The sequence below is a fragment of the Mauremys mutica genome, chromosome 21, assembly GCF_020497125.1.
Source record: "Mauremys mutica isolate MM-2020 ecotype Southern chromosome 21, ASM2049712v1, whole genome shotgun sequence".
Lineage (NCBI taxonomy): Eukaryota > Metazoa > Chordata > Testudines > Geoemydidae > Mauremys > Mauremys mutica.
In genome coordinates, this window is record NC_059092.1 from 14,357,986 (window position 1) to 14,381,997 (window position 24,012).

The following is a 24,012-nucleotide window of genomic DNA, read 5'->3' on the forward strand; positions in this document are numbered from 1 at the left end:
ACTCTGCACCCTCGCAGGCAGGTTACGGGACTGCAGGGATTACTGGTCCCATGTGATCTGTGTTGGGATGAACATGTAACCAGAGCCCTGTGGTCCATTCCCAGAGGAACCCCATGCTGCTGCTGCCTCTTCTAACCCCACATGGCAAGGTCCTCTCCAGTCCTGGATAAAACCTCCACTACTGGCAAACTCCTTTTCCTTCTTACCTTTTTCTCGGCACTGGGGTCCTTCTTGGTCCCTTTAATGAAATCATTTCTCCCCTTCAGGTGTTGCTCATATGCTGTAGGGGTCATGTCACCTTCTTCCATCAAGACATGAGGCATATGGGGCTCTGGAAGGTCAGAGGGACAAGCAGAGAACAGCCTTAGACTGTTTGCAAGAGACACCGAGGGGCAGAATTGGGAGGCTGCAGCATTCGAGCCAGTGTAACACCGACAGACCCCACGTGTCGGCGGGCGGGATCGAACCTGGGGCCTCTGGAGCTTAGTGCACGAGCCTCAAGCCATATGGCCCTTAGCTAAGGCTGTAGAGCAAACTCATTAATACCTCTCGCTAAGTGGTCTCGGTGCCACTAGATGGGACAGACACCACATCCAGGAGGTGTGTGGGTTACATCGGCACCTGGGGACTGTGGGACAGGAATGGGCACGTCCCAGTAGGTTCAGAGGTTTAGTTCACATAGATGGCTCAACGTTTACCACAAGAGGAGCATTTACCTCCAACGTGCAAAGACCGAACTAATGGCACCTGCTGCCCAGACAACGGAATGGGAGGGACCCCCAGAAAGGGGGCGAACGGCGGACAGAAAACACAGGCCACCTACCGCTCGGATGGATTAATATTTCCACCGGTCTGTCGAAAGTGTGTTTGTTGGCCAGCGTGATCACGATGCTCTTGGCGGAGCGGGCAGAGGGGTCGGCGTCAGCTCGGATCTCGTGTGTCGGGCTTTCGACTCCTGCACAGGAAAGGGGGATGCGACGCAGGGATGAGGTGGGTGGAGATGCTGTTCAGCGAAGCTGGAATTCAGGGGGAGCTGGGGCTCAGAGGGGGAAAGCAGAGAGAGTTGGCATGGGGAGATGGGGGAGGGGGCGCGGTGTAATGGAACCAGAGGGTTGAGTAAGGATCTGCGAGTGCTAATGTGCCTGGTCTCCTGCCTGCACCCGGGTGCCCAATGGACCATGTGACAGGGCAGGGTGCTGAAGCGTCATTTGCAGGCGTGCAGCCCCAGGAAGAAATAGCAATCAGTGCCGGGAGGGAGATGGTCTCACCCACTCATCAGCGCTGCAGCTGGCAGACAAACAGCTGGTGCCACGGCAGGGTTATCGTGCTGAAACCGACTCTGTCTGGGGGGGCTGTCGTCAATGCTCAGAGGGGGTTGTCGAGCGGTCTGGGCTTCAAGGGGCAGCCCTGGTGCTCTCACCTGCGAGGACACAGGGCCCCCGGATCTCCAGGTGGAAGCTGAACTCGTACTCAGTGGGGTTGGTGGCCTCGCTCTCCAGCAGCTGGGCCAGACAGAACTTGCTAGCCGGATCCGGGCTCCCAGCTCCGCAGGAATGTCGATCTCTGCTGAGGAGAGGACACCAAGTCAAAGCTGCAAGCCCGGGGCCTGCCCCATGCCCTGCGCTGCAAACACAGCCCCGCGGCTGGGGGTAAAGCAGCTGGCAGCTTCCCTGCCTCCCACGGCAGCTCCCAATGCAGCCAGCAGCTCGTTTCTGCAGGGCTGTGGGCCTAGACAGCAACCCACCGGCCCGAACGTCTCGCCTCTCCAGCTCAGCCCCAGGAGCACGTGCATCTCAGCTCCTTGGACTCATCCCCAGCAGCCTGTTGGGTCAGCAGGGGCACCGGCGGGGCACAGAGCAAGGCGGATCAGAAGATGACGATGGGAGCTGGGAAAGGAGAGACGGACGGGGAGATGGCTAAAGAGGGGCAGCTGGGGCACAGGAGGGGAGCTGAGGACAGAAGTGGGGAGCTGCGGGTGTTGCCAGTCAACCAGTCTGTCGCAAGGGAGGCTGCTGATAAGATACGGTGGGGGCCGCTGAGCTGGGGGAAATGGGCTTCCACAGAAACGTTCCAATGGCACGTGGCCTTCAGCTCCTAACAATCTAGGAGGAATTCAAGCCCAACCCTACAGCCATTCAGCCCCCTGGAGGTATAGATAGGAGGGGCCGGGGCTACTCCAGAGAAGGCCGCTGGAGGAATAGGGGCATTTCTGCATCCCTCTGAGGGTGACCAGATGTCCCGATTTTCTAGGGACACTCCCAATTTTGGGGTCTTTTTCTTATATAGGCTCCTATTACCCCCCACCCCGGTCCCGATTTTTCACACTTGCTGTCTGGTCACCCTAAATTCACTCAGCACCACAGCATCTGGGCCACTCCCCAAAATCAAACCCACTCGGAGACTCTGGCTCCCCCTTACGCTCGGAGCTGATGTCCAGAGAGGCTGGTGCTTTCCGCGCCGCACGGGGGCACCTTGGGGACGCACACGGCTGGGAGAAGGACCCTCACGGCACCGCTCGGGAGAGTCTGCAGCTCCGAGGAGGTGCTGATGAAGACGGACACGCTTTTCAGCGGAGGGATCACGCCCAGGTTGGCCACAAAGGCGATTCGCTCCAAATCCTCATCCAGCACGATCCTTCCTGCACGGAGAGGTCACGGGGGAGAGACGCTCTGGGTAGACGCCAGAGAGGATGCTCCTCTCTGAGGCCACCTCACTGTCCAGGTCTCCCTCCTCCTGCACCAGCCCCTGCTGCCGGTGGTAAGTGCATGCAATGGCTTTTCCAGTCCCCAGAGTGACAACCCACAACAACATCCCAATAGCATCAGGTGCATTAGAAGGGCTTCTGCAGCCATCCTGCTCTGGGCTGGGATCAGGGAAGGATAATTGCTTGTCTCTTTGTTGCGACTCAGACAGGGCCTGATCCAAAGCTCCCTGAAGTTAATGAGTCTTTCTAGACTCGTATGCTGGAGCTTCCAGAACTAATGGAGCCTTTAAAAGCAACTGGATTCCTCTTCCCCTGCCCACTCCTCCCCCGGACCTTGCAAATCCCAAGGGTCTCCTTACCGCTGCCATCCTGCGCTCTTCCATTGGGGAGGCTCCCGCAGTCCAAGTAACAGTCGTCTATCTTGGCTTTGTCTTTGATCTGCACGGTCACAGCCCGCCTGGAAACAACAGCTTCGAACCCAACCACGGTGGTGTACTCATCCAGTGGGTAGACAAAGAGACCTGCCAAAGGGAAGGCTCTTAGAACAGCCACCCTAGGGGTGAGGTTTCCAACCACTCCCCACCAACGGTCCTGTGCTCTGGTGTGGTGGCCAGGAGGAGACACACCCCGTTAAAGGTTCCTTCCTCTGGCACCACCAGCGGCAGGAGCAAACACTGCGAGAGGCACGAAGCCTGGAACTGTAAGTAAAAAAAAAACTAGGGACCCAATCCTCTCCCAGCTCCAGCACCTTTGCTGTTCAAAGAGGCCAGAATTTGGCCACAGGTCCTCTGCTGAGCTGTCTTCTGACAGGGGAGGAGAGCTCAGCTGGCTCCTACTCCAAGCATGCCTCACCCACTTTGGCACATGCCAGGGGAGGGCAGGGATGTGGGCTGGAGAAGGGGCAGGCTGGAATGCAGCTCTTCTTCACAAATTCTCAGCAGGCATGGACCATAGCCAGCAGTTGTAAGTTAGAAGAGCCTTTAGGCTGCTCTAACCTATGCGAGGGCTGGGGACGTGGCTGGAGCTGCTATGTCTTGAGAATCAGGTGGTGTAACTGACTCCCCAATACCCTCCATTATGCTAAGCGGTTCTCAGTTCAGGAAAGAATCTGGCCCTACGATTGCACCAGTAGCCTGTCCGTAACGGGGAGGCTGCCGAACCGGACACAGAGGCTGATATTAACACCAGCAGTGATTTTCTAGGGACACTCCCATACTGACCCCTGAGCACCATCCATGCTGCCTGCACACCAGGGAACGGAACCTTACCTTCAAAAGGATGGGCCTCCGGGTTGCCGTAGGTCAGGGAGGCGGTCATCCCAAAGGCATAGCCGCTGACGCAAGAGGTGACCTCGGAGGCTGTGAGTGGGAGGGGGGAGCTGCTTGTCCGGTTAATGAGCCCTGGCATCCTGCTTATGGGCTCTGGGGTAGCTTGGGTGTCAGGACCTGCAGCAGACTGGAGAGAGGGGGGAGGACGTGAGACACCTGAAAGAGCCCTGACTGCTGGAGCCCAAAACAGTCCCAGTGCCTCAGACAGCCTTGGGGACAGGCAGCAGAGCTGCAGCTCGGCTACAGGCCCTTGGCGGCATTAACAATCATGGGCCTCCCACTCCCAGCAGCGTCTGCAGCCTCAGGGGCTCTGCAGATACATGACTGTCCCAGAAGCCGGTGTGCAGGGCAGGCTGCACCTTCCCCAGCCGGATCTGCCTCCAAGGGCCTGTACAGAGTTCATAGCAAAAGGTGGAACTGAAGGGGCCCCGGGGCTGAAGACAGGAATCCAGGCAACAAACACCGCTGGTTCCTAATCTCGTTCTGCTGAGCTTCCCTCTCTTCCCTTTGCACGGTGAGGATGAGCCACAGCAGTGCAAAGTGGGATGGGTGTTAGTGACATGTTCCCACCCACCCACCCACCCACCCCGGGACCCTTCTGCCCCAAGCTGCACCTGTAACGTTGTCTTTTCTAATGGGCGAGGAGGACTTGTAGGGATAACTGATGGTCCTGGATTTGGCACTGCTGCCTCAGCCCCTTGCTGTGCCAACGGTGGCGTGCATCTCGTGGATCTGGTGGAGGGTGAAAATGGCAATGGTTCTTCGCCTGTACACTTGGGTGCTAGAGAAAAACTTTGTTCCCGCTTGATAATGAGGAATTCACTTCCTCACCGGTGACGGTGAACGACCAAGTCAGCCCATGGCATGGAGATGAGTAAACCGTTCCCACCATGATGGGAAAGACACCGTGAATCTCCATTCGCTCCAATACCTGGGAACATCTTGAAGTTAAATCTGCATGGACTGTACCAAGGGCATGCTGGTATTTCAGGGGCAGGATCAAACTTCCTTCCAGCGGCTGTGCTTCTGCCTATAGCTTTATATTGTGCAGAACTGGGTAACTTTCTCACACACACCCCTCTGGCTTTTGTTTTCATTGAAATTGTAAAGTTTCTCCATGATAACAAACTACAACCATGAAAGTTCTCATGAAAGAAAGAACCGTATGGAGATAGACAGATATTCTTTTCGGCCTATGATTTCTTTGCCCATTACCAGACAACAACACAATGCTGGCTATTTTAATTCCCTTTTCCCCCCTGCATTTCAAGGCAAATGCAATGACTCCTCTTCCACACTCCCCCTGTCTCCATATCACTCCTGCAAAGTCTGACTCAGATCATTGCCTCCTTAGCAGAGCTGTTCTTACTTAAAGTTGTTGCCTCTAATGCTTCTGTTAATTAAATTTTCCTTGCAACTGTTCTCAATAACCTCCGCTTTAGCTAATCTTCTCCCAACATGTCTGTCAGCCTGACTGGCAGAGGAATTCAGATAAGGATCTTGCAGGTACCTTTCCATCCAGAACTCCCCACACTCGCTCGCGGTCAGGAATTCCCAGGGATAGCTGCAGCCTGAGTGCTCCTTGGCTGGCTCTGGATGATTTACACAATGCTCTGTCTGACCAAGGGGGAGCCAGCCGCAGGGAATGACATCGATTTCCTGGCCGACTCTGTGTTATGAAATGCACCTTTAGAGGCAAATGTCCCGAAAGGCAAATACAACAAGTCATTAGGGCCAGGAGCTCACCCATGCCTTTGAGTGGAAAAGCAGCAGAGCTAAGCTGGGCCAACTAGGGTGGGACATAGAGGACTAACAGGGGTCCACTAGGAGTGGCTGAGATGAGGATATGGGACTTTAAGTACTAGCGAAGGCTAACCAAGATGAGGTACAGAACAAATGAGGCCAGCAAGATGGAGCTATGGGAACCCTGGGGTTAATAAGGCCTTTACCAGGATGGGGCTACTTAGTAAGAACATCAGAACGGTCATTCTGGGTCAGACCAAAGGACCATCTAGCCCAGTATCCTGTCATCCGACAGTGGCCAGTGCCAGGTGTCCCAGAGGGAATGAAGAGAACTGGTAATCATCAAGGGATCAATCCCCTGTCGCCCATTCCCAACTTCTGGCAAACAGAGGCTAGGGACACCGTCCCTGCCCATCCTGGCTAATAGCCATTGATGGACTGATCCTCCATGAGTTTATCTAGTTCTTTTTTGAAATAAGTACTATTAAGGGACAGCAAGACTCTGAAAATATAACGAGAAACTAACAGTAACAATAAGGACACCTCCCATTTGAGGATCTCAAACTCAGACCTTACTTCAGAACCTTCCTGTGATGCTATTATCCCTGGGCTACAGAGTCTGTGTCAGACCTGGAAATAAAACCCAGTTTCGATTGCCAGGGCCCTGCTCCACCCACGATCTCCCACTATCCATGGGAAATGTGTAGTGGGAAGCATAGGTGCTCCCCTGCTGCCTAACCCTCCAGAGAAGCTGCAGATCAGTGTCTCTGCTCGGAAAGAAAACTTTGCTTGTGCCTGTGTGTGTGAGAGAGTGAGCCAGAGACTCTGGAAAGTTAGTGGCATTTGTGTAAAGGAGCCGCCAGTCACCGGGAGCTGGGTGCTCAATAGGACCATGATTCTTCCAGCCTGGCTGCACCCTAAGGGGTGTGTCTACATGGGCTGCAATCACATACCAGGACTTCAGGGAGAACATACCCTAAGGACTAGTCTACACTTACCAGCCGGGTCGACGCAGTGAGTTCGACTTCTCGGAGTTCGAACTATCGCGTCTAATCTGGACGTGATAGTTCGAACTCCGGAAGCGCCGCGGTCGACTCCGGTACTCCACCACTGCAAACGGCGGTGGCGGAGTCGACCTTGGAGCCGCGGACTTCGATTCCGCGGCTTCTGGACGGGTGAGTAGTTCGAACTAGGGTACTTCGAATTCAGCTACGCTATTCACGTAGCTGAATTTGCGTACCCTAGTTCGACCCCGCTTCTTAGTGTGGACCAGCCCAAAGAAACCCAGGAGCCTGCTGTGTGCAAGGATCCTTCAAGCTAATCTGATAGATGCTATAAAGCCGGCAGGGGGAAAAGCCAGAATAGTTGTGCTGGGATACTGAGAATAATCTAGCTATCCAGACACACCATCTCCAGATAGCAAAGGCCAGTCAGGATATTGGGGAAGTGAGATCTGCCAGGTCGGGGAGGAAGGAGGCTGAATCACCTGCCGTAAGGGAGGAAAATGGAAGAAAGAACTGAGTGAAAAAGGAAAATAGAAGGAAGGAGACAGGTTAGAAAGGAGGACAGAGGAGTAAGCCAGGCCTGGCGGATGGGATTTCTCTGCTGTGCCACATTGGAGAGGTGGGTTCAGTCTCCAGTCCTGAGACCTGATTCCCCCCTCACTTATCCAAGTGCAGCTTCATTGGTTTCAGCAGAGCTACTCCTGATTTACACTAGGCTAAGTGGGGTGAGGTCAGAATCAAGCACCTGGCCTCCTCTTCTGGCCAGGTGGAAGCTGGGAAGGAGCTTCCCCCGAGGAAGGAGCAGCTGTAGCATAGCCAACAGTGTCTTCTGTGCCTGCTTAACCCCAGCCAGCACATAGGGGCCTGTGCGGTGAGGTGCTAGGAGGCAGCACAGGCTGTGTTAGAGAGTCAAGAAGAGCTACAGGGGACATTTGCTCCGTAGCGGCCTTGTCTCTCATCCTCCCAAAGGGCCAGACAGAGGACGTGAGACAACGACAAGTGCAGGGGCTTAGAAGAGGATGAGATCATTTATATTAGCTGCATCCCTCACAACTTCTAGCGCTATGGTTTGCTGATTCACAGTCCCTGAGAGCAATAATCAAAGTGCTCTGGCCAGCGTGGCGGTGCACGAGGGTCTGCAATGAACACTCTCCCCAGCTCCCTCAGAGAAGCGGGACAGCCGTGATTCTACTGCTGGGGGAGAACGTAGGTGGGTTCTCAAGGGCACACGTAGAGTGTCAGCTCTCTGGGGCCTGGACTGTCTCTTTTGTTCTGTGTTTGCACAGCACCTAGCACGGCGGGGCCCTGAGTCAGGACGTGGGTTCCTAGGCACCATGGCGACGCAAACAATAACAATCCCATCTGGGGAGAAGGCTGGGGGCCATAGTTATTATTATGTGACAGGACTTAGGAGCTGCGTGCAGCCTCAGGGCCCCATTGGGCTAAATGCTCACAATCCATATAGACAAGCCTGGGAGAAAGGGAGGTGTGATGGGACCTATAAACCCCACCCTGCAACCGCTAATAAAGGGTTAAGAGACCTTCTCAGCTGTGGCTAATTGGCAGACCATCAACCACTGGGGTAAGAGCTGCAGACCAAGCTCAAAGCGGTGGCCAGGGAGCCTGAAGAGGACTCCGTCTCAGCTGTGAAGTGGGCAGGAAGTGGCTGGCACCCCCACCCTGCTCCCGACAAAGCACTGGAAGGTGTTGCTCTGGGAAATGGGCCAGAGGCAGATGAAGGTAGGAAGGGGCCCAGGAAAGCAGCAATGAGTCTGAGGCAGCAGACCTTAGCTGCTGAATACAGGGTCCCTGGGTTGGAGCCCGTAGGAGAGGGCAGGTCTGTGTTCTCCTCCCTGCCAGCAGGAAAAGGGGTGTAAAAGCCCTCCTGCTGCAAGGGGTTATGGGCTGCTGGGCCCAGGGTGGGGCTGAAGGCCTGGCATCAGGTCATTAGACTGTCTGGTTATTGGACTCTGTAGGGGTGGGGACTGTAAGTGATCTGCCTGGAGGGTGAGTCCTGAGAAGGGGCAAATGGCCATGGGGTCTCTGACAGGAGGTGCTACTGTAGCAGAGGCTGCTGTGTCATGCTGGCCATGAGGGGATGGACTGGCTGCGGAGTGACCCCTCCACGAGAGATCCTCCTCCTCCTCCTCCTGGCTTTACAGCGGGGGAACTGAGGGGGTGTCTACCCTGCAGTTAGACCCTGCAGTTAGGTGACTTGGGCTTGTGGGGCTGTTTAACGTGGGTGTAGACATTTGGGCTCAGGCTGCAGCGTGAGCTCTGGGACCCTCGAGCCCGTGTCAGCTGGCTTGGGCCAGCCGTGGGCGTCTAATCGCAGTTTAGATGCACCCTGGGCGAGCAAGTGACTCTCACACGTGGAGTCAGTGGCTAAGCTGAGCTCCTGCATTCCAGGCCACTGCCTTCGCCACAGGCCCTCCTCCTGAAGAGTGGGGAGAAGGCGATGAGAAGTGGGGGGGAGGGTCCTCCCAGCTCCACCTACATCCCCCCCCCCCCCGCTGCTCTTCCTGCACACCCATCGCTGAGAGTCCCTTCTGTACCTAGGCATGAAAAGGCTTCCAGGCTGTCTCTCTGCTTTTCCCAACCTTTCCTGGTGGCCGCGAGGGCTGGTGAATCCTACTAGCGTGGAGCTATAACCCCCCCGGAGCAGACACCACGCTGCCTGCCTGCGGTGGCTCTGCTCCCCGCCGCGGCTGTGGGTGGCTGAGTGCTAACTAAGTGCTCCTAGCACTCAGAGCCATTGACAAGGGCTCAATGGCTCTCAGAAGAGAAGGGTTTCTCATCCCCCAGGACCCAGCAGAGCAAAACACTCCTGGGCTCATTCACAGTCAAGTGGGCAGCAGCGACAGCATCCCCGTAGCCGGCTTCAAACCCACGCGCCCCATCCGTCATTCCCAAGTGGTGTCTTTTTCATTAGGCTCCCACTGGCTTCCCTTCCTCGTCCCGTCCCCCTCCCTCCTAGGTCACACCAGTAGCTACAAGGGGCTTTGTTCTTCCAGGGGATGAGCCGCCTTTGTGGCTGTTACCAGAACTGAAACATGAACATGTTTCACTAGCCAGGCCCGAGAGGCTTGGACTAGACAATGCCTCAGGCCCACACCCACCACACGGGCCTCCTTTCTGCAGGCCCAGCCTGGGAGCTAGGGAACCAGAGAGAACCACCAGGTCTGTCTGTGTCCAACAGCCTCACTAAAGAAACCCCTTTCTAGGCAGGACACCCAAGTCCTGCCTCTTATGAGGGGGATGCTCAAGCTGCAGCCAGGTCTGAATTTGGGAGCGACAGGTGCAAGTATTCAGATTGACCCGGCACTGGGAGCCAACCTGTATTTCTTCCACCTCCTCCATGAGCCCACTGGTTTCCCTCCCCCAGCCAAAACCTTCCTGTCTGATGCTGTACATCCCTTTTCCCCGGCAGCAACTGTCCTGGTTTGTCACTTGGAGAATCTGGTCGCTGTAAGGAAGCTGGGAACCCACTGGAGAGGTGTGGGGAGAGCTGGGGGCAATGAGACGGTTGAGAAGAGAGTCAGGGTCTATTGGGAGAACCGTGGAGATGGAGCTCCAGAGACACTGGGACTAGTTAGGGGCAGTTATTCATGCCAAGCCTCTTAGAACACTGAGATCCCTCCAGCCCCTGCTGTATACACGGCTGTTTAGATCCACTGCCCGGAGGAAGGCACTGGCGTGCTAGGGCTGCAGGTTACCAGCTCTCCTTGGAAAGAGGCACCAGATCCACCTGCAAACACATTCAAACCTTCTGTTATGTGCTCAAGGGAGGGGGCTGTTAGTGCGTTTTGAATAGGCTCGGTCGGTGGCCCCTCTCCTCCCAACCCGGATGAAGCATTTAGGATCTTGGAAAACAGAGGAATCCCTGCTGCACAGGGCAGCAGATCCCTGGGTTACCTAACGGCCCCACCACCTCTCTGTTTGACCATTTCCCCGCCTGTCCATTGCTGCCTTGTTGTTGTTGTTAGAAATCCCCTGTGTGCTAGGTGCTGCACAAACTCACGGCGAGAGACAGTCCCTGCCCCGAAGAGTTCACTGTCTGAACAGACCATAGAGAGGGAAAGTGACTCAGCCAAGGGCACCCAGCGGAACCAGTTTTAGAACATGGGGCTCTTGATTCAGGCCAAGTCTACATGAGTATAACGATGAGACATCCACACCCCTGAGCTATGTAGTTATACCGACCTTCCGCCTCTTGGGGAGGTAGATTAACTACACTGACAGGAGAAGCTCTCCTATTAGCGTAGTAGCGTCTTCACTAAAGTGCTACAGCCGCACCACTGTAGCGCTGTACGTGAAGACAAGCCCTCGCAGCCTAATGCCCGATCCACTAGGCCACGCTGCCTCCGTAGCCAGTCTAGGAGGGGACTGGTTATTATCTGCCTCAAGCTGCTCTCATCTGTGAGGGGCACCTCCTCAGACCTGCATTAGGACTCTAGAGGCACAAACGCTGCATCGTAACCAAGGAATCGCGCCGACGACTCTTTCCGCTGCTTCACCTTCGAAGGCCCTTAGTACAGCAAAGAGACGATGCCAAAAGCTGCTCTGCAAGGCACCGTGCAGCTGATCACAGCTGAATGGAACGACTGCGTGCTGCAGATTGTGTCAAGCACGCCATCAAGTGTATGCACCGGAGAGGAGGACCAAAAGAGAGAATTTTTATACAGGAAAATGATGGGAAGGATGATTCTACCCTTCTCTGAAGTCCTCAGTCAGACAGCACTGCAAGGATTTTGTAGTGACGTGGTAAGGAGCAGTGGATGAGAAACTGCCCTCCACACTCTGCTCTCCGCTAGTTAGGAATTCTGCCTACCATGCTTCCCACTGTGCTCTCTGCTTCTGTGCTCTGCACTTTGCTGTCTGAGCCCTACGATTGGTACCTTCTGGCCTCGTCTGTACTCCAGACACTGAGCTAGCCTGATAGCTGACCTTCCCCAGGAGAGCAAAAGGCAGCCCTGTTCCACCCAAAAACACTGAGCTGGTTGTGTCCTTGCACGCTCCCTTTTACCATGCTCCCCTAATTACGCATCCGCCAGGAGATACAGATTCACTTACGCACACAGCAAAGACTGAGTGTAGCGCTGGGGGGGAAAGTTTCATTCAAATTTGGCTTTGGGAGGGGGTTCCAAAAAATGCAGATTTGGGTCAACTGCAAAATTCTGTGAATTTGATACAAATTCACTGAATTGTTTCAGTCAAAACAAACAAACAAAAATCTTGTTTTGACATTTTCTAAGCAAACATTTTCAGTTTGCCACATCTATTTGTCTTGAAATTGACGTCAAATTTTTTTAAACAAAAAAGATTACATAAAGATCAAAAACATCCAAAACATTTCATTTGACCCAAAACATTTTTTTTTAAGTTGGCCAAAAACTTGCTTTGGTTTTTCTACTTCAGTTTTTCAGTTCAGCCAGTGAACTAACTGAAGGATCAGTTATCGGCACAGCTGTAACCAAAAGTAAAGTAGGGATGTCTGATCAGCAATGACTGTCCATTGACTAACACAGGGATCGTCATATCTACCTGCTACATTTTGCATAACAGAAAGTAAACGAAGATTACAGTGCTCCAGCAGCTGGACTGGCATTTCCTATACACGGCCGGCCAGCATGCTCCATACATCAGGCATGTTCCATGAATCCGCTTTCAAACTGATGGTGAGGAACTGCCAGTGGGGCAATGAAGTGCAGATTCACTTGTGGTTTGTCAGGCAAACTCCTGGATGCAGTGATGTTGCTGAGGTGCCTTTTCCTGTATTGTTAATGGTCTGATCCTCTGCATACATAATGGTGAGGGAGTTTGATGGAGGTGTGAGTTATTGTGCTTTTCATGTGGCAGGTTGACACTCTGGATGGTTTTATGGTGGATGGATGTTCTTCAGGTGGGGGAGTTTTATGGGCGTGTGACTTGATGGATTGATAAGCGAGAAGGGCAGCAGTGACGTGCAAAGTACAGAGCCTTGTTTTCAAGAATACATTTTATTACACACTAACAAGCTTGAAAGTAGCGGTTTATGCCCACTTTGCACAGCAGCGAGGGCCTTTGCCAGTCACTGACGTCTTTCTAGTGACTGCAGTGAGCTTTGGATCAGGTTCTAAGGGCCAGGTTTTTAAAGGTTAGTTGCTTACAGATGCAGATGGGTGCACTTTTGAAAATCCCATCTGCATCTTTAAGCCTTTAAAAAATCTGCTCCTAAATGTCTACTCTGTTAAAGAGAGAGGGTAGATCGATCTCTTTAGGGCTTGTTTGCTTGCATTAAATGTCAAGAGAAAGACAGGCTGGATTGTGATTGCAGGTAGGCAAGAGCACTTGGTCCTTGCACAAAAGAACTTAGTCTTTTTGTTTGTTTGTTTCTATGTTTGCACAATGGGTCCTAGACACTATTGCAGTACAGTTAATAATAATGATGCCACAGCCTAGCGAATGGGCCAGTAGATACAATGGAGTGTGACTCCTCAGGCAGCCAATATGGGATTGCTTGCAGGAACATTCCCTTATGTTTTATGCTTTTGCCATGGTGGCTGCTGCTCTCTGAATGGCTGGTCCTGCTTGCAGGCTAAGCCAGCCACTGTGCACCCCAGTCTGGGTCCTGTCGGGGAGGATGCCAGAATTTAGGAATGGGGGAGAACTGACCCGGGGGTTGGTTGTAACTGCATCCAGGCTGACCTCTCAGCTTTGGAACGGCAGCGTTAATAATCAATTGATAACTTTAATATTTGCAACTGAGCTCACATTTAAAGTGAGACTATTCTGCTAGTCTGCGCTCGGGATGATGGGACAGGATGGGACTTTTAGACCCTAAATCAACCCCCCTTCCAAAAATGCATCCTGCTGCCATCAGCATTTCCCCACTGCTGCCCCCAGCCTTTAGCATCAGGGGAGGCAAAGATGGAGAAGACCCTGATCGCACAAGGGCCTTGTCTTCATGAATATTTATCCAGCACCTAGCACAATGCAGCCTGATCCTGACTGACTCCTCCATGTTACTGTAATATAAGTAATAAGAAGGTCAGAGAGTCTGAACACCAGGCTTTTGGCTTCTGGTAAAGAGCGGATCTGATATTAAACTGTCTCTGTGCATGAACTAAGCCACGCAATGCCCGACTGGCCCCTGCCACAAGCCACTATGTTGCCACACCTTTTCTGGGCTCCACACAGGCTACAACCGCATCTCCCTGCTGAGCTCTGGGAACCAGAGTTCTACTCTCGTGAGTAACTATTTCAACGAAACCCCCCCAGTTGGAATTAAATGGAGAAGGGCCGTGTGCCACATCACAGAAATGCAGCCCTTCCGACAGTGGAACCCAGAAGCTCTTTAACAGCATATAAGAATGCTATGCAACAGTTTAGGGCTGTAGGTGAAAAATACTGCATCCAATTGAAATGACAGGGGAAATTGTAGCCAGGTGGAATGTAATTACCCAGCCAGAAATAGGCCAAGATACCAAGGCTATCGCTCCCACTGTTGCAAAAAGTTCATTGGGATGTTTAATGACCACAAGCACTCGGGACCTCCATTGTAAATCTTTTCAGAAAGATGAGCCCCATGACAGCACAGCACCTCCCTAATGCTGGAGGAGGGACTGGATCAATAATGACTAAGGGAATAGTGGCTTCATTAACTGGAACATATGGGTTTCCTCGGAGGTCTCTTGTCCAGGAACAGACCAGGCATAGCCCTGAGATGTGAGGAGATCAGATCTCCTCCATATTCAAGCTGCTTTGATGAAGAGAGAGACCAGTTTTCTTCCGCTGGGTAAATATTCCTTCAGCTTCATTTGTATCAATCAACACTGACATCCAGTGGCTTGTCAGGATGATTACAGTCGGGCATTTCTTGTGATCTATGAGCATCTCTCCCGGGTTCTGTTGTCTAGACTAAAAACAGAACGGACCTGATGGATTATGGCCATTCATTATTACTATCATGTCAAAGTGAATTCAGCGGCTGTTCCCATGGGATGGAACTGGAAAATGAAGCCCTGTTCATCTGCAGAACCAGTAAAATGTAAGTGGTAATTGCATAAGCTTCCCACCACTGCCAGGCCAATGCACCCCAACCCTCTTTTGGAAAGCTTGCCCCCTAGGGATGAGAGAGGTTTGGTCTCCAAAGCCACTCAGACCCTCGCGGCCGCCAGCATGGATGCCAAGTGGTGCCTTTGCTATATAGCACAGGATGTTCCCTTCAGCCATTTGTCCTTGTCAGAAGTTGGAGGTAAGCAAGGTCCAGCCTTGCCAGACGCCCAGTGAAACGTGGAGCTGGAAGTCTCATTTCCAGTTCAGGTAGACACACCCATGCTAGCTCGGATCCAGCTAGCACGCTAAAAATAGCAGTTCAGCCCTGGCCACAGGGGGTGGCAGGGTGAGCTAGTGCCCCAGTACATACCTGGGGATTGCCCCCGGGGCAGCTCGCTTGTCCTGCCACCTGTGCAGCTGCCCTTTTCAGCACACCAGCCCAATCAGTGCTAATACCTACCTCAACTGGAAACTACATCTCCAGCTCCAGTGTAGACCTACCTTTAGGGCAGGACTGCAACGTGCATGGAGATGTGACTGTAGTATGGGTAGGGACACCCAGGCTAGCATGGGTAATGGTAGTGCGCAGGTGGCAGCAGGGGCTCCACTCCAGCGCAGGCTAGACACCAGAGCACCCCTGGGTGAGCTGGTTAGCCCCTGCTGCTCTGCCTACACTACTCTTAGTAGCCAGGGTAGAGCGAGCGCAGGTATGCCTACTTGTGCCTTCGCTTGCAGTGTAGACACAGCCTTAGCCTCGCCTTGTAGTTTTGCTTGGATCTGGTATCTCTGTGTTGCCGTGTGCTGTTAAAAACAGCTGCTGCGTTTCACCTCCCAGGCAGGGGCTGCATTCTAGTGGTGGGTCTTGGAATATGGTGATGTGCTCACAAAACAGTAACCACACAGGTCTCCCTTAAAAGTTTTCTGGGTCAGCTGGTGATGCATGTTGTCCCCTATGGTGCTGGGTGGGTTGGCCAGCCTGGTGATGGGTCCCCTGCCTGATCTGGGGAGTGGATCGCCACTGACTGAGGTCAGAAGCTGCACATGCTCCAGGCTCTTTCCCAGTAGTGATTCTTCAGATTCCAAGGTGGGATGGGGAGGGGTGGGGCAGGCAGGCGCTGATGGGCAGAGCAGCAGGCTGCAGCAGCTGCAGGCCTCCCCTTCAGTGCTATGGCAGCTTGGCCTCCTCTCCTCAAGTTGCAGGACGTGGTGGAAGGGGCAGGGCCAGGACGGTGCTTTGTTTCCCATGTGCTGCGAGCCAGCGGTGAGGATGGTTGGTGGAAGAGGCACTTGAAGCACTGGATTATTTAACCCTAGGCACCTTCTCCCCTAGATCTATCCCAGGCCCTGCTTCATAGGGAAAAGCAGTGGGCTCCCTGGGAAGGGTCATTGCCAGGCTGTATCCCACAGCAACAGCCCTAGGAAGAGCCCTGCAGAGACGGTTCCTGGCTGACTTCAATGTCTCTCTTCCCAGGCAGAAGCCCCACTCCAGACGTGCGCCCTGCTGGAAGGCTGCCCTGGGCTGAGGCAAGAGCCAGGTCTGTTATGACACTTACAAGCTGGCGGGGGGGTGGCCTTACACGCACCTGTATGTCCATAAGGCACTAGAGCCCATGAGGATGTGTGTGTGTGTGGGGGGGGTGTCTGGCCCTTCATCGCCAGCCCTGCCCCAGGTGGCCCGAGACTGTAGGTGGGAAAGCGAGTCTTTGCCAGCAGATTTTCAGGCGCAATCTGCAGCCTCCCCAGGAGCCCCTGCTCTCCAGTCCCAACCGTCCAGCAGCCCCGCCCGGACCTAGCAGGGGGGTTCTAGGCTGCTGCCGCCCGCCGGCTGTCTCTGCTGGGCTGCGACATGCTCTCTGCAAGCACAGCGGGTGTCATTCATCTCTGTCCTGGGGGCCAACCTGGTGCTCTGAGCTCCTGGTTCCCAGAGCCAGGGACCTGCACATAATCCCACGGGAACAAAGGCAGGTGCGTCCCTGCGCCCTGTGCAGCCAGCTCGTCCGGGATGCAAGCAGAAAGCCCCGGGCCTCAGATGCACGAGAGACTGTCCCTTCAACCATCACTTAGCACCAAGGATGGAGCCACTCGTCCCCCTGGATCAGCGGCCACCAACATTGGTGCTAACTGGCCCCCTGGAAGGCTGGTCTAAGCAAAGCACTCAGGGCCTGAGAGGGCCCAAGAGACGGGCCTGTGCTCTCATCCCTGTGTGTGTGTGTGGGGGTCTTTTCAGGACAGAGGTGAGGCTCCCTAGCCGGGGGGAGAAGCTCCGTCAGCTGTTGCCTATGGCTGTGCCTGTGCTGCCCAGGCCCTGGGTTCAGCTTTCAGGGCTGCCAAGCAAGCTTGCCAGGGTGGGGATTTAAAAACCTGCTGGGCAGCATTCCCACACTGCGTTGGATGGCAGCGGGGTGCTGGCACGCTCGTGCAGAAGCCGGGCCCTAGTCGCTGCAGGGGGAAGCCAGCGGCCCGCAGCAGCTGGCAGGGGCAGAGGGTTCCTGAGGGAGGATGGAGCAAATCAAGCCCCCCTGCAAGTAAAGCCCTTGGCCCTGGGGGGCTGCTGGCCAGGGGGAGCCGCTGGCCAAGTGCTGCAGGAGCCAAGCCTAGCAGCACTGCGTGGTGGGGCTGGGCTGCCTTCCCTCCCCTAGCCCTGCCCCGCTCCGCCGCCCTGGGCTGGCTCCCACGGCTTGTCCCCAGAGCTGTGTAATGCAACCCCCCCGCTGCGCTGCCTGCTGTGCCCTGGCAAGGTCACTGTGCGCCACAGGGAGCGCCAGCGATGCCCTGCGCAGCACCTGGCCGCTCCCCATCTACCCCCAACACACGCGCCCCAGCAGGGGCTAGTGAATCTAACCTCTCCCCCCCCCCACACACACACACACCCCCCAGCAGGGGCTAGTGAATCTAACCTCTCCCCCCCCCACACAGACACACACACACACACACACCCCAGCAGGGGCTAGTGAATCTAACCTCTCCCCACACACACACACGCGCCCCAGCAGGGGCTAGTGAATCTAACCTCTCCCCCCCACACAGACACACGCACACACACACACACCCCAGCAGGGGCTAGTGAATCTAACCTCTCCCCCCCACACAGACACACACACCCCAGCAGGGGCTAGTGAATCTAACCTCTCCCCCCCCCCCCACACACACACCCCAGCAGGGGCTAGTGAATCTAACCTCTCCCCACACACACACCCCAGCAGGGGCTAGTGAATCTAACCTCTCCCCCCCACACAGACACACACACACCCCAGCAGGGGCTAGTGAATCTAACCTCTCCCCCCCACACACACACACCAACAGGGGCTAGTGAATCTAACCTCTCCCCCCCACACAGACACACACACACAGACACACACACACACCCCAGCAGGGGCTAGTGAATCTAACCTCTCCCCCCACACAGACACACCCCCCAGCAGGGGCTAGTGAATCTAACCTCTCCCCCCCCCCCCCCCCCCCCACACACACACCCCAGCAGGGGCTAGTGAATCTAACCTCTCCACCCCCCCACACACACACCAACAGGGGCTAGTGAATCTAATCTCCCCCCCCACACACACACACACACCAGCAGGGGATAGTGAATCTAACCTCTCCCCCCCACACAGACACACACACACACCAGCAGGGGATAGTGAATCTAACCTCTCCCCCACACACAGACACACACACACACCCCAGCAGGGGATAGTGAATCTAACCTCTCCCCCACACACAGACACACAGACACACACACACACACCCCAGCAGGGGCTAGTGAATCTAACCTCTCCCCCACACACAGACACACACACACACACACACACACCCCAGCAGGGGCTAGTGAATCTAACCTCTCCCCCCCACACACACACACACCCCAGCAGGGGCTAGTGAATCTAACCTCTCCCCACCACACACACACACACACACACACACACACCCCAGCAGGGGCTAGTGAATCACACACACACACGCGCGCACCCCCAGCAGGGGATAGTGAAGTTAATTCTCCGCCCAGCGAGGGGGGCAGAAGGCGAAGAGACCGCTGGGCTTTTCTCCTCCCTCCCCATATTCCTTCCTCCCCCCCCCCCCCCGCCGGTTGTCACCCGCCCCTGCCTGTTCTGCCCCCCGGCCCGGGGGGCTGGGAGCACGTCCGTGCCCTGCAGCGGGGAGAGGCAGGGCAGGAGAGCGGCACTTTGCGCATTTCGTGCGCGCAGAAATATTGTGCCCGGGATTTTTAACAGCACGGCGCTGCGCGCTGCGACGAGGCACCGCGCAGCGCCTGGGAAATGCGCCCCCGCTCCGCCCCCCCCCCCCGCCGCGGGCCCTGCGCAGCGGCCAGCGCGCCCCGGGAGCGGGCGCGGAAGGAAGCCGCGGAAAGCCGCCGGCTGCTTCTCCTACCTTGGCTGGAGGGAGGAGGGGTGCGGGGGCCGGGATGAACTTCACACGCGCCCGCCGGCTCCGGCCATGGTCCAAGCCCGGCTGCTGGGGCGAGCGGCTGCCCAGAGAGGCCGGCCAAGCGGGGAGGCGGCAGCAGGCTCCGCTTCAGCCGCCTGTTGTCTCTGGGAGCCAGCGAGCCAGCCCGATCAGGAGGCAGACAGGCATGGGGCGCGGGGGGGGGGCCAGCTCTGCACACGAAGAAACCTCAGCAACATGTGGCATTTAGCTATCCCAGCCCCCCCAGTGCGCATCCTGCCCATGCTCCCGGGGGGGTCCGGGCTCCATTGCTACCCCCACACCCCACAGCTCAGTCCTCTGGGGCTTCCTTACCCTGCAAGCTGCAGCAACATGTGTCCCTCTGCCCAAGCTCCACCGTTCCCCTCCAGCTCCTGGGGGCTGGCTGGGATCCTGCCAAGGCTTCTGCTTCACATCGCAGGGACCCAGCTCCAGCTGATTCACACACACTTTTCCAGGGCTCTTTGGGTGACCATCCTTAAGTGGTGCCATTTGTTTTGTCAGAGAGGTAACCATGACAATCGCCCTGTACACACACCACTGTCATTCTCAGCACCTTCTCCCCCCCACCCCCACTCCCCATCTCTTAAGGACATGGAGCAAATCTCCAGTTTGCATCATTTCTCTCTGCCTTGTTTGGGAGCCTTTAGCTCCGCAGCTGCAAGGGACAAGGAGCTGACACTCATTTGTGTGTCAAAATGGCCAGTCTCTCTCTCTCTGCAGCATTCACACATCTGTGTAGCCAGAGGAGATGAGGCCGATAGAGCTAATGTACCCATGGTTCTCTAAGGTACCTCTTCTGACCCTGGCATCTGGAAAGATAAGATAAGCAAGAAGGCAAGCTGGTTGAGAAAGTTACAGCAGACAAATATTGCCCTTGAAATCGAAAAGTTACCAAGAGACTGTATCCCAGCGCAGTGCCCAAACGAGAATCGCAGATCGAGGCACTTCTCTCCCAAGGGTGAGTTTTTTTCATAGCAATCTATCAGAAAAAAAACCCCAACATTCCTTTATTACATTTCTCCGCCCCTCCCACGGCCAACACTCTCCCTTAGCCTTTTAAAATAAAAGTGCTATAAATCCTCCCAAGCTGGCTGTGTCGGCCATTACTGGCCTCCTCTGAGACTGTCTTGAGACCATGAAGTTTGCCAAAAAATAAGATCTTCCCTCCTTCCCTTGCCACACCGTTCCCTGCTTTCTTCTGAAAACCTATGCCGTCCTGTCCGTATTCTGTGTCTCCTGGCTTCTGCTCAGTCAGCTGCAGCAGCCACTCTTTGCTTCCTAGGCCTGTCCCAGAATCCTTTGCGTGGGATGCAGTGGCCACTCTAAGAAGGCACCTCAGCAGGCAAAGCAGAGGATTGTGGGGCACACATGAGATCCAAGGCATCCTCTCTATCAGCAGAAGTTATTTCTATTCCACCTAGAGGCCGCAACCAAGATTGGAGCCCTTCTGTGCTGGGTACTGTATAAACAAGCTGTCCCTGCCCTGAAGCGCTTACAGTACAAACCAGACAAAGGATAGGAGGGGAAACAGACACAGGGAGGGGAAGCGACTTGCCCACGATCACACAGCAGATCAGTGGTACAGCTGCGAGTCGAACCCATTTCTCCTGACACCCAAAATGGTGACCCACTTAATAGGCCGCCTGCCTGGGAGTTAGGGGACCTGGATGCTAGTCGCGGCTCTGCCATGGCCTTGCTGTTTGATCTTAGGCCAGTCGCTTCACCTGTCTGTGCTTCATAGGTGCTGGAACTAGGGGTGCTCGGGGTGTGGCCGCACCCTTGGCTTGAAGTGGTTTCCGTTCTATACCGGGTTTACAGTTTGGTTCAATGGCTCTCAGCATCCCCACGATACAAATTGTTCTGGCACCCCTGCTTCTAGTTCCCTTCCCACCTTTTGCGTGTCTTGACTATTTCGACTGGAAGCTCATCAGGGCAGGGAAGGCCTCTTACGATGTGTCTCTATAGCACCTAGGTGGAACTGTAATATAAATAAAATAGTATGGAAGTTGAAAGGAAGTTTAGTATCACTGACAACGTTACCTCAACATCCCTGTGTTTCCTTTTGGACTAAAGAGTCTCAGATGCAACAGAGATCTATGGAAGGGCTGGTGTTTCTCTCTTAATACCTGGGTGAATCAGAAGTACTTCTGCTAAAATCAGGGGAGAAAAAACAGTGTAAGGGCCTGATCCAAAGCGTGCGGACATCAATGGAAGTTATTCCACTAACTCCAATGGGCTTCGGATCAGGCCCTAAGTGAGCCCTGGGGCAAGCCTAGATTCTCCAACCCACCTATGGTTTCATGAGGCTATTGCTGGAGCTACCCTGGATGGAGTAGGAGCAAATGGTCAATGAGACGCTGTTCTTCAGAACTTTGAAATTTAAATGGATGCTGCTCACACTGTAATGAAAACATGGATTTTCCTGAGAAAATTGACCAGTTTATATCTCCTGGCCTGTGACAATCCTTGCAAATAAAAACTGTCCATTTAACTGATTGGGCCCCTCTAGGATAGATTCTTCATGCACCATGGTGTTCTCTGTGCAAGACCATCTCTCTGGGGCGATGTCCCCGTGTCTCTGTTTCTCAGCACTCCTCGTCTCTCCCTGATTCTAGGGCTCTCTCGCTTTCTCCCCCTCCATTTCCAGGTGTATGTCTGTGCCTGTGTCACAGGAAAACCAGAACTGTCATAATGGATCACACCGGTGGTCTGTCTAATCCAATATCTGGTCACTGACCGTGGCCAGAACAATATGATTCAGAGGAAAATGCAACAAATTTAGTGGGCGATTATGGAATAAACTGCCCTTAGAAGAAGTTTTCTTCTGAGCTCCCATCCGTTAGAGGCTGGCTTATGCCCTGAAGCATGAGAGTTGATATCCTTTATTAGATAAATAAGTTATCTCCTAGAGCCAGCCCAAGTCACACGTTCCAAATGCTTGCTAAATATTTGCTTACTAAGTCTTTTGGCTCAAACAGAGGAACTAACATATGTCAGAAGAAAATCACTGGGATCCATACCAACCAAGCTGGCACCCGTGCCATATTTATTTATAAAACAGACTGGAATTTGATGTGGGGGGCCCCCTCCTTCATTTGCTGGGATGTTGTTCTTTGCTCTCCTCCTTCTTCTGTTACTAGCAGAACGTTGCGCGTTAGCGTGTGCTGGTGTCGGGGAGACGATGGAGAGGGTGCAATTCCGATGCTTGCTGCTGATCCTCCTTATGCATGAAATCCAGCTGGAAAAAGCATTTGATTCATATACCTGGAATGGGTTAAACCAATTATTTTAGGGTGTAGCAAACATTTCATAATGAGGGATAATAATCAGTCATGACTCTTAGTGCTTTGTACTTCCAAAGCTCTGGACAAACATTCATGTCCTTATTTTCAGACGCACTGAGCATCCAGCACTCACCTGGACCTATTTGGTGCTTATTACCGCTATTGTTTATTTCTATTGCCACAGAACCCCAATCAAGGATAAAGGGCCCTCGCGCTAGGCACTGTACAAACAACAAAGAAGACAAGCCTGTCCCAGGGAATGTATACTCTCGGTATCAGAAAGGTCAGAATAGGTGGCCAGTGGGGTAGAGATGAATTGGGAGGATGAGATAACAATACAATGGACAGAGTTTAGCATAAAAACAAAAGTTGTAGGGGAGACAGTGTGGCCTAGTGGATAGATAACTGGACTGGGACTCAAAAGAACTGACAGAGTGGATTGGCCATTGGCCTGTTAGCTGACCTTGGACAAGTCACGTCACTTCTCCATGCCTCAGTTTCCCCACCTGTGAAATGGAGATGATGATATTGACCTCCTTTGTAAGGCTCTTTGAGATCTACTGATGTAAAGCTCTATATTAGAGCTAGGGATGATTATTATTATTAATTCACCATTTGCCTGCCCCGTGCAGTTGTGAGTGTGGAGCATCTCTGAAAATCAAGCCCTGACTCTCCGCCTTGTAGAAAAGCATTTCCAGCCCCCTTTTACAGACTAGGGGGTGGAGATGTTATATGATTGTCTCAAGGACACACAATGAGTCAGTGGCACTGCCAGAATTAGAATGCAGACTTTCCTGGCTTCCTGCCCAGTGCTCATTTAATTAAATCATACTTCACTGTTACATGTATAAGCCGTATAGGTCCCTAATGTTTGTATATTCCAAACACAGGCTGTGTCAGATCGCTGGGTGGTTTGGGGTATTAAAAAAAATTCCTGGCTCTTGCTGGATAGACAAGCACCTGGTTTGTATGTAATGCAGTTTTTCTAGTCTTGGCATGCTCTGAAAAATCACCACTGCCTCTTGTAGACGGTTACTAATTATTATTTTCGGAAGCTCACTTGGACCTATTTGGTGCTTATTTTTGCTTCGCTTCCCTTCTCCCCCAGATTTTACACATCTGCAAATGAGGATTCCCCCATTCCATTTTACAGGATCACCAGTGATTAAAATGAAATCAGTGCATATAGATATAGCTAACCAATGGGCCTGGGGAGCTCGCAGAAATAGGAGTGATCTAAAGAGTCTTTCCCCTCTAGCTTAGTGGTTCAAATATAGCCTGTAGTTAGCAAGGGATGGGAGTTATTTATTAGTTATATGACAGTAAAGTCTAGAAACCCTCCCAGAGATCAGGCCCCCATTGTGGTAGGCACTGCACAAATAGCAAGCACAATCTTTGCTCCAATTGTCCTTGTGGAAATAAGTCTCAGTTCATTTTCTAACAGACATAACAGCATAAATCACAAAAAT

General features: G+C 53.7%; 1 protein-coding gene across 2 annotated transcripts in view; it reads right to left on the bottom strand.

Annotated features, from left to right (window-relative positions):
* VWA5B1 (von Willebrand factor A domain containing 5B1) overlaps positions 1-19,737 on the bottom strand; it is a 70,534-nt gene extending 50,797 nt beyond the window's left edge. Inside the window, exons 1-8 of one of the 2 annotated variants that reach the window (XM_044996130.1) lie at positions 19,572-19,737; positions 4,647-4,764; positions 3,973-4,159; positions 3,064-3,225; positions 2,419-2,638; positions 1,421-1,563; positions 824-955; positions 207-331 (exon numbers count right to left, since the gene is read on the bottom strand). In XM_044996130.1, the coding sequence (XP_044852065.1) occupies positions 207-331; positions 824-955; positions 1,421-1,563; positions 2,419-2,638; positions 3,064-3,225; positions 3,973-4,159; positions 4,647-4,764; positions 19,572-19,591 (1,107 nt within the window). In that variant the 5' untranslated portion in view covers positions 19,592-19,737. The remainder of the gene's footprint in view (positions 1-206; positions 332-823; positions 956-1,420; positions 1,564-2,418; positions 2,639-3,063; positions 3,226-3,972; positions 4,160-4,646; positions 4,765-19,571) is intronic. The other variant, XM_044996131.1, reaches the window with a different exon arrangement.
* Between the last annotated feature and the right edge of the window lie 4,275 nt (positions 19,738-24,012).